Genomic DNA, 10,837 nt, shown 5'->3' with positions numbered 1-10,837 from the left:
AAACTCAGGTACCCATTAAAGATCACTTACTATAATACTATCAATAAAGTCTGCGGATGATGTGTTTTGGGGTCTATGTACCCCTTCTTCAAAAGAGATAATACCAAGACTTTAAAATATCTGTGGTGACGTGATTTGGGGCCTTTGTACCCCTTTGTCATATCACGACAGTCCGTCTGATTCTGAAGAAGGGGTTCATAGCTTGATAGCGCGTTATCGTGGGGGTCTTCATGAGTCCTAGTTGTTATTGTGCATTATTTGGGGGGATCAGTATCTATTACCCCCCATTAGGTGTCACATCCCCTCATCCATGTCACTATGACTGCACAGCTCATACATGACACCCGCCAGCTCCACAGTCTGGATAAACAACAAGGCTCAAACTCAGCCCAGCCAAAAAAAAAAAAACAGGTTTCAAAACAAGGAGGCGGGGACTGCGGCAGCCACGCCCTCACAGCGCCGCAGCAAATGGTTTGCCAGTCACAAGAAGTAGGCGTGGCCACGTCACAATCTCCGCCCCTATGTAAATCTCTTTCATTCTGTGTGAAGCATTGCTGCAGAATTAGCCACGCCCACTCTGTGCCGGCTCCCGTCTACTGCGAAGGAGAGGTGGTTACCATGACACTGACGTTGTGTGGAGGAGGGAACTGCGCAGACGCCGTGGGAGTTTTGGCAAGATGGCGGCGGGGCCAGTGAGGAGGCAGAGCTGGGAGATGCTGTGAGACAGCCAGAGGAGCAGACAGCGGCGTCACGGGCAGCAGGACCGCTACACTCAGCGACACCACGGAACATTCCCGGGCTCACAAGAGGCTTCCACAACACTCCGCCACAGCCCGGGAAGCTACCGGACAGTGCGGGACACATGAGCCGGAGCAGTTCCCGGGAAGCACCGGTAGCGGCGGCGGCTGCGGAAGAAGAAGAAACAGCCGGCGGTCCTTGAGGGCCGGGAGCGGGCCCTTGAGGGCCCAGGCTCAGGATGAAGTTCGCCGAGCATCTGTCTGCTCATATCACCCCGGAGTGGAGGAAGCAGTACATCCAATATGAGGTACGGAGATCTACCTGAGGGGACTACAACTGCCAGCATGCCGACCTCCTGACAGAGAGCCATGGAGGAGCCCAGGAATAGGCACCTGTGGGGTCAGGAGGGACCAACACTCACAGTATGGAGGAGATGCTGGCACTTGTAGTCCCTCTCATAGCCATGAAGTCTAGAGAGGAGCCCAGTAATCTGTGCCATGAATTCAGGAGGAACCAACAGTCCCAGCATGGCCGACATTCTGGTACTTGTAGTCCCTCTGATAGAAATTAATATGATGAAGACATTGTGGGTTGTGGGACAACTAGTCCCAGCATGTCTGTTTCTGGTACTTGTAGTTCTACCAGTTGTAAACCATGTGGTACAGATGAGCCCCTGAGAGACCGATGAGGGGCAATACTCCCTGCGTGTCTGACTTTCTGGTTCTTGTAGTTCCTCTGGTATAAGGAATAGGGATGGGCACATTGATCTGCACCTGTTTAGCTTGGGACTGAAGGGCTCTTGTGGGACAACTACTCCCAGCATGTTATTATATACATGTTATGTTATTCTGGTTCTTGTAGTTCCTCTGATGGTATAAGGATTAGGGATGAGCACATTGATCTGCTCCTTTTGTAACCCAGGCTTTAAGGCTTTTGTATAACCACAAACCCCTGCATGTCTGATGTTCTGGTTCTTGTAGTTCCTCTGGTATATGGAATAGGGATTGGTCTGCACCTGTTTACCTTGGGACTCAGAGGCTCTAGTGGGACAACTACTCCTAGCATGTTATTATATATACATGTTATTCTGGTTCTTGTAGTTCCTCTGATGGTATAAGGAGCACATTGATCTGCACCTTTTGTAACCCAGGGCTTTAAGGCTTTTGTATAACCACAACCCCCTGCATGTCTGATATTCTGGTTCTTCTAGTTCCCCTTATAGAAAGCTTAGAGAATAGGGATGAGGATATTGATCTGTCTCTGTATAACCAGGGGTACATTGACATTGTGTCACTTGTAGTACTCCTGGTAGAAAGCATAAAGAATAGGGATGAACACATTGATCTGTATCTGTTACCTGGGACATGTCTGACATTGTGGTACATGTAGTTCCCCTGATATAAAACCATGAGATGATCGGGTTGTTTTCACTTCTTCCTGTTCCTAGCATTCAATGGGAGATCTGTCTGTGAATTATTTCTCATGTATTCAAGTGGCAAGCAAGTTGTGAAATGCCAAGGTGCCCGAATGTGTCACCAGCCACTTGTGACAATCGCTCAGACCTGTCCTGGCATGTAAAAGGAACACAATTCTGATAAATGGAGCCTTCTATTGTAACCGCTTGTACATTGTTGGTCATGATGAAATTGATACATGTATACAATATATGTAGTATGTAACAACCACTGCTCATCTCACTATATATAAGCCTCCATACTGCACCCAAACATACAGGACCATAGACCTGTGGTTAAATCTGATGCGACCTTCATATAGCCGCCATCTGCAATAGTGTCAGAGCGCACTGATATCCCCATTGTCACCTTTGTTTGTAGCTACGTGACATGAATGATGGGGGTCTGTTTGGGCGCCGCTTATTCGGTTTCCTCTACAATTTGGCACTGTGCTCACTTAGTATAAATATGAAGCCGTTTGCTTACCTTAGTCTATTACTTGCAGGAAATCTATCTCCTAGTAGAGGTGTAATGTAATTACACCCAGTGAGAAGGACACGCCGAGATTACCTAAAATCCGATTATCATGGCACCTAATCGGCCAATGTAGACAAGGTGGGAGAAGAGAGGTGTAACAGCACGCTGCCCTGCAAGCCCCCCTGCCAGGGGCATCTGCTTTGTGCTGGCTCTGCTGAATCAGCGCTTTCCTAAAAGCCTCAGCAGCATGGTGTGTAAGACAGTCTACAGGTCCTTGTGTCAGGAAGTCTGGCCGTATGTCACATGTCACAATGGAGAGGATTAGATGTGACAGGAGGGTGTTTAGTATGATGGGAGCAGGACTGCTCCACACCGGGCTGGTGACCTGGAAGGTACATTTATAGGATTCCCTAATATTTGGCTCTGTACGTGACCAGCGCTGACTTATCTGATATCCTCATGTCTCCTTGTAATGGAAGCTAGGTATATTGTATGTAAGAAATTTCTGAAAGTGCAAGTTCTATAAGATGCTGTCAAACCTTCCCAAAAGACCCCCACTTTGAGAAGACCATCCAGTTGTTCCAAACCAGATTGCTTGGACTTATACTTTATTCATATACAGCGAAACCTTCCCAATAGATTCCCCCTTTGAGAAGACCACCTCCCTACCAATGTCCTTTTCATTCTCACCACTTTATAATGACATTTTGGGTGGTTGTCCTAAAAAGGTTTCATTATAATATATATACTGCCCATTTTCTTCAAGAAGACCACCCACCTAAAACGCCACTTCTTAATGTTTTTTTGATGGTCTCCTCTCTGGGGGCTGTATATGTCATTGTAACAGCAGCCTGAGGATTGAAAGCTTTACCACTGCTCAAACAAAGACTATTGACTCAGATGGAGAATCCAACCTGTGCAAAACTGCAACACCCAGCGTGCCCTGACCACTGTCGCCCATGAGTCTTACTACAGTATCTTATTTGTTAAAGGTTGTTGGTGGCATGAAAACATGGTGGTGTTGGAGATAAAGATTCATGTTATGGCTACTAAATTGCAGTTTGATCAGCTGTTTGCCCGTGTGGCATGTTGGGGCCTATTCACACACGCCAGACTTGTTGCAGAGATTGTGACTTTTCCATTCATATGAATACGGCTTGCAGAAAGCCAGGTGTTTGCCGCCAAAAATTTTTTTCACATGTATAGAGCTGATTTTCCATCACAAATTTCTACCACAAATCTGCTGTGTGTGAATATACCCTAAAAGGAGATAAATATTATGCACCTATAGAGGAGGGTATAGTGCACCTATAGAGGAGGGTATAGTGCACCTATAGAGGAGGGTATAGTGCACCTATAGAGGAGGGTATAGTGCACCTATAGAGGAGGGTATAGTGCACCTATAGAGGAGGGTATAGTGCACCTATAGAGGAGGGTATAGTGCACCTATAGAGGAGGCAGAGGAGGGTATCATGCACCTATAGAGGAGGGTATAGTGCACCTATAGAGGAGGCAGAGGAGGGTATCCTGCACATATAACTACTATACATTGTTACAGTCTATATCAACGCTCAGACCAAAAATATCACTTTTTGGTTGGATGTTTTAAGACTGGGTGGGAACCACTGGCTGCCATTGCCAACTAGCTTTTGTGGTCCAGGCGTAGACTGGTAGACTGCAGCATGATGAGACTGAGCTGCCATTCAGGATCCTTGGAGAGCTGGGTGCCTGGTTGTATATGTTGAGTGCATGCATTGGGTTGTTTTAAGGGCATACATTCCCACCTCTCTGCGTTCCTGTACCCCTTGTCCTTGTTACTAGCGACCTGGAACGTTTTCGAGAACCCTTTGTCACTGGCAGCCGTCCATCTCTGTGTAGTAGCGGAGAATGGGCATCAATAGGAGTCTTTTGTTTGCTTGTTCACATCAGGTAGGAGGTGCGGGGCCATCAGGAAGAGTCTCTAAATACTGATATTCAGGGTGGCGATGCCTGACACTATATGATGTCTATATCAGGGATCAGTACAAGTCTATACCAAAGGATACAGCAAGAGGAACAGACACTGAACACACATCCATCTTTGTTTCTTTCCATAAATCATCACCTAGAAACATTGAAGATCTTTTACTGTAGTGCTCTGTACTCGCCAACTACAACTCCCCGCAGCTCTAGGGTGTAGTCTTGCACTTGCTAGAAAGCCACAGGTTGGAGCGAATGGATTGACCACCCGTGTAATGAGACGTACACATTACTGTCCTGTAGATATACAGCATGTGCGCCCAGATGCCAGTGTGTGCCATAGTTACCAGTGAATGGGCCAGCGGCGGGGTCTTTGTAAGCAGCTGTGCGCACACAATCCCTTCCTCTAATAACCATAGACATGATGAGGCCTTGTACAAAGACAAGGCTGAGTAATGAGGAGCGCGGGGCTCAGTGCAAAGAATGGACTTGTTAGGGAAATGTCTTTTTTGTTGCTCGTCATTGTCAGGCACGTGGTCGTACTGTTTGGGGATTGGAAGTAGTCGCCACGTATAGAATTATTGTTTTGTTCCGATCTGTCATGTCCTAATATAAGCAAATATTGTATCTTTTCTGTTTAATAGCAGAGTTTATTACATTTATGTCCATTGTAGTTAGGATGATAAATGGTAAATCAATAGGCGAGTGTATCGTGCTGCGCCGCATCTTTACTGTAGACATTGTGGCGGTAAATGAAATTAATATTTGAGATAAAACGTAGTACACCGAGGCTCTCTTCACACACCATGGGGCAGGTTTATTAATACTGTCTGAAATGCGGTCAGCTTAGAGCTAGACTACGTGCGCCAGATTTATCACCGTCTCATGCAGGTACTTTTCTCTAACCATGTTTAATTTTGCCTAACTTTTATTACGCCAACATATTCCGCAGCACTTTACAGATCTTGTCTGAACTTTCCATATGGGGCTCACAATCTAAATTCCCTATCAGTATGTTTTTGAAGTGGGGGAGGAAACAGGAGTACCCGGAGGAAATCCACATAAACACGGGAGAACTTACAAACTCCTTGCACATGTTGTCCTTACTGGACTCAAACCCAGGGCTCCTTATAGGCTGTGATCCACAGTACCAGTATAGTGGATGGAGGTTAAATCCTATCCATGCACCTGCTGTAGGTTTTTCTTGCTGCGGGCTCAGTACAGGTCACAACTGACCCAGGTGCAAGGCTAGGCCGCAGCAGACCAGGTACATGTAGGAAAAGGCTACCTGAGTTTTCATGAGAAGTTGAAATATGTGCAGGGTCAGACGGGCAGTCATGTTCTATGACTGTTCACACATTCATCCATGATGTCCTATCAGTTTTTCTGCTGCTAATAATCACATTATGGCTGAAACACAGTTTGCATTTGTCTCTCTGCCAGGGGCCGTGTACTGTAAGGCTAATGGCACAGGTCTGTGTCCTGGTCACTGGCCGTGATTGTACGGCACAGATGGCTCATGGGATAGGATCTGTCCTGAGTTTTGTGTCTCAGACAACCAGTCCGCACACTGTGGGGTGGGCCGACAGAAATGAATGGGTCAGAGTGCTATGTGGGAAAAACCCGCTTAGCACACTGACCTAGCCCACAGTCATCTGCAAGGGACGTAAAGAGGAGTCTGCCCCCGCCCCTATCCATTGCTGAGAATGTTATGCTATACTGCCAGGAGTAACTGTACCATAGCAAATAAATACCTGAGAAAAGCCCAAGTGACAATAATATAGGAGGACTGGGCTGTAAACAAAGAGCAAATACATTCATGCAGGAAGATAAAACACAAGAACAATCTGTGTACACAGTCAATAAAGCTGCTTACTGTCTGTGAGTAATATCCCATCTATAATCACAATAGAAGCCAGAAGTAGATCTAAGTACATAGACTTTTCTTACATTGTAAGTTGTGGGTTTTGCTGAATCCCTCAGTCTTTTGCACACAGCATAGCTTGCAGAAATGTCTGTGCAGGTTGTGAGGAGAATCATCCCCTTCCCTCTCCATTCACTTTTTGAAGAGAGACATTCCGTTCTGTCTTGCTCGTCTCAGTGAGTGTATCTATTGACAGACTTCCTTGGTAATAAATTGAACTGTTAATTAGCTAGAAGGGAGGGAATTTAGAAGGGTGTTTCAGGCAGAAAGCAGCCAAATTTTAATTGAAGCGCATTACATTTTGGTCCAGAATCACATTCAGTATGAAATGAGACTAAAAATTGTCTGAAAAGTTAGTGACTAGAGATGAGCGAGTACTATTCAAAACGGCCGTTTCGAATAGCACGCACCCATACGAATGAATGGAAGCGGCCGGCACACATACTTTGCCGGTTGCCGGCCGCTTAACACCCTGCGTGCCGTCTACGTCCATTCATTCCTATGGGTGCGGGCTATTTCGAATAGTACTCACTCATCTCTATTAGTGACCACTTACAGATTGCCTCACTAGGATGCCATCCACTTTGCAAGGACTGTAAAACGCCGCGTTGTTTCCGTCACAGGGGGCCCCAGACTTATGGGGCTTTTAGGCTGAGGATACATGTTGCAGAAAAAAGCGCTGTGGATAATACGGCAATTAATTTCATCTACAAAAACACTGTTTTTCTTATAGACTTTTATGGGGGGGTAGAAAATGAAAAATGCAAATGCTTTACTTTTTCGCTGTGTTTTTCCATCATATTATTATTTTTTTTATTTTTTTTGTGCTTCACTTTGTTGTCTGGCCTTTGTCTTAGTTTGGTTTCACACCTAGTGCTTTCTGCATCAAAAATCTGCAGCTATTTTTGATTTGTGCTGCTCTTTGTGGGTCACTGACTAGTTTTTGGAGACAGAGTGTACTCTAGGGCTTGGTTTTTTTTTAATTTTTAATTTTCTTACGTAGGTTTCCACTTCACAGGTCTGTATTTTCCATTAAAAAAAAAAAAAGAGTAAATGTGTATTTGTGTTTTGTCGCAATTGTTGTAACGTTTTTCACGTTCCAGATTATGGGGCTCAATGAGGAATATATATCAGTCACTTATAAAGTGAAAAACACGACTTATAGAAGCCCCAAGTCCAGATTTACTAATAGACAGTGTAAAATTATCCAGGCAGTCTAAAAATACACCAAATTTATCAGTGGCTGGTGCTGGAGGATAAATCTGGAGTTTGTTTAGACGGTCTAGTCTACATTTATACCACCTCTAATTTAGCTTACTTTGAGTCAGAAATTTACAACTCCATTTTGGGGCATTTTTGGGTTATTGTGATACATTGCGGGTAAGTTCACATGGGGTTTTTTTTGGTCAGGATTTTGAGGCCGTATTCCCCTCAAAATTCTGACCAAAAAGACAGCAATGGGAGCCGGGAGATGCTCATTCTTCAGACTGATTCGCCTCACGATTCGGCTTGAAGACATTCCCTCCTCTGGACTACGCCAATTGATTGGACCTAATCCGGAGCGGAGTGCGTGACTGGATGTCGGTGCAGTGCATTGGCTTTCAGTCGCGGCTACCCGTATTTTGGTCCAGAACCTGAGGCGGCCTCCGCTTCACCCTGTGTGAACTTACCCTTCAGGGCTCGTTCACATCTGCGCCGGTCTCCGTTCTGCAGGTTTCAGTTTCCTGCACAAAACAGGGGCAGGAGACGGAAATCTGTCGGTATCTTTCCAAACCCATTCATTTGATGGGTTTGCGCCGGTGAGCGTTTTTTAACCGGACACAGAGTTGGACATGCAGTACTCTGTGTCCGATTTAAAAGAAAAATGGTTTGGCCACAGAAAGCATAAAACGCTCAGCGGCGCTCACGGCCGGACTTGGCATGACAGGTTTCTGTCTTCTGCATGCAGAAGACGGAAACCTGATAACGGAGTCCAGACGCTGGTGTGAACCCAGCGTAAGCTACAATCTCTCTTTCTGAGAATCCACACCAAAATTTTAGGCCAAGCTGGAAACATCAAAGGTGTCCTAAATTGCACCAACGATGTTTGTCACGTTTATGCCATGGTAAACCGACCTCAGTGTTCAAAAATGCCATATAGGTGAACGTTTAGGTGGTATATGGTCGGGGCAGGACAGATGCCAAGTAAATAATGGGTGGGGATTATCAAGCTTTTTTTTTTTTTCTTTCTTTTTATCTTACACCTTGGTTAATGTTTTTTTTTGCTGCGTACGCGGCTTTTCTATTTCTTTTGTGTCTGTTTTTGTGACACATAAACTTCATCACTTTTTTTTTCATAGGGAAGGCGGCGTATCCTAGGATGATGCAGCTATAATGTGTAGTTTTTAAAAAGGCACCGAAAAGCAGCCTATTTGATCCAAATTTTCATCTTGAGATGCGTTTGTGCAAGATTACACATAATGCTCCATTTTTGAGGAATGCGGCACATGGAAATACATGTCAGTAAAAAGTCCTGGCAGTCTAACTTTTTTTTTAATCCATTGGACCTCTTTATAGTAAATTGGGTCTTATGGGCTCAGTTTGTGTCCATCTTGTATAAAATCCCATTTTTTTTCTCTCCTTTTTTAAATGCAGATTGTGAGCCCCATATAGGGATCACATTGTACGTTTTTTTTCCCCCTATCCGTATGTCTTTGCAGTATGGGAGGAAATCCACACAAACACAGGGAGAACATACAAACTCCTTTTTATAGTTGCCTGGCTATTACAGTAATATGGGTATGTAATTTATATATATATATATATATATATATATATATATATATATATATGTGTGTGTGTGTATATATTAATTTTCTATGTATATAAATCTACTATTTTATGGTATCGCTCATATTGCTAATGTAGTGGAAAGAAATAATTTGGACGTTTTATGTATCACTTCTGCATTTCACCTCTGACAACCTCCCCCCCCCAACACGGAGATTAATAGGAAAACACTCTTCATATACAGTCTAATAGCCTAAAAAGCCCTGAGCTCTTGTGATTTAATAGCATGCGGTTAGATGTACGAGGACTAGCCCCCGCATCCACTATCCTCTCTCTGTAGGGAGATATCTTATCCCAGGTATAGATGTTACATGGTGATTCCAGGTGACTCATTGACACACAGCAGAGGACAGCGTCCTGGGCCTATATATGTCAGCTTATAGGACTGCAGATAATGTCCCGATGCTGGGATAGATATGTAGAACGTGATCCTTGGATGATGAGATCATGTGAACTCTTTTCTAAATATTTCTTTCTGATTAACTTGAGATTATTCCGACATTAGGAAGCATCTAAAGGGATGACCCAGCTCGGAATAAACAAACAGCATTACCCCGAGTGCTGCATAAATGGCCGGCTCGCCTTCCTCATCCTAGCTGTCATGTTTGGTTAATGAGATCTGTATCGGAGAAGGGAGACATCAGTGAGCAGCTCAGCATCCAGCTTTGTCTCTAATGCTGCCCCTTCCCCATGCAGGAGCCATTAATGCCAGCCGGGGTCACAGATAATAACCAGGCTTCCCCCAGTCTCCCCACATGGTAATGATATTCTCTGGTGAATGTCAGGCCAGTGTGACATCCCGGGCACCGCGCTCTAAGCGCCTTGTAAAACTACTCGCGGATTCTCGCCTTTGTTTTCTCTCTTAATTTCAGGTGTATTGTGCAGATATGTGAAATATGCATTGTCTATTATTGGTCTATGTTCAGAAAGGTGCGGCTTTAATAGCGATGCTGATTTATTGGATACTTCATTTTAATTGCTGGGAAGTTGCCAGAAGTTCAGTGCGCTGCCGGCACGATCTTGGCTCGCTGCTGTGTCGGAGGGAGGGCCTGTCCTTTGTTGCTTTCAAGGCCGTTTGACCTTTCCTTTCATCTATTCTTTAGGCTTAGATTTTATACTCTGCCTTTTTTGGTCTCCATGCGCTCTTCAGTACCAAAATATAATGCAGTAATTTTTTTGTTTGTTTGTTATTTTGTTTTTTTTTGCAGCCTTTGGCAGCAGTAATTCTGTATCCGTTGGGTAAATTAGGATCTGTTTCCCCCAAAACATTTTGTAATTTTTTTTTTTTAAGAGCTATTAAAATAGATAAAATAAAGTTCTCCCTGTACCTCTGAATTTCTACCTTGTATTGTACATGGCAAGTACATTTGTATATTTGCTGCTTTGTCATTTAGGCCCATTGACATCACGATTTTTACATCCGTTTAACCGGTCCATTAAACAGATGCAAAAGAAT

At 44.4% G+C, this 10,837-nt stretch overlaps 1 protein-coding gene across 1 annotated transcript in view; it reads left to right on the top strand.

The window, feature by feature from the left end:
• The first annotated feature begins 399 nt into the window (after positions 1-399).
• XPR1 (xenotropic and polytropic retrovirus receptor 1) overlaps positions 400-10,837 on the top strand; it is a 99,778-nt gene continuing 89,340 nt past the window's right edge. Inside the window, exon 1 of the mRNA XM_075287907.1 lies at positions 400-1,045. Within this exon, the coding sequence (XP_075144008.1) occupies positions 977-1,045 (69 nt within the window). The 5' untranslated portion in view covers positions 400-976. The remainder of the gene's footprint in view (positions 1,046-10,837) is intronic.

The sequence above is a fragment of the Leptodactylus fuscus genome, chromosome 9, assembly GCF_031893055.1.
Source record: "Leptodactylus fuscus isolate aLepFus1 chromosome 9, aLepFus1.hap2, whole genome shotgun sequence".
Taxonomy (NCBI): domain Eukaryota; kingdom Metazoa; phylum Chordata; class Amphibia; order Anura; family Leptodactylidae; genus Leptodactylus; species Leptodactylus fuscus.
This window is presented reverse-complemented; position numbering and strand designations above follow the sequence as displayed.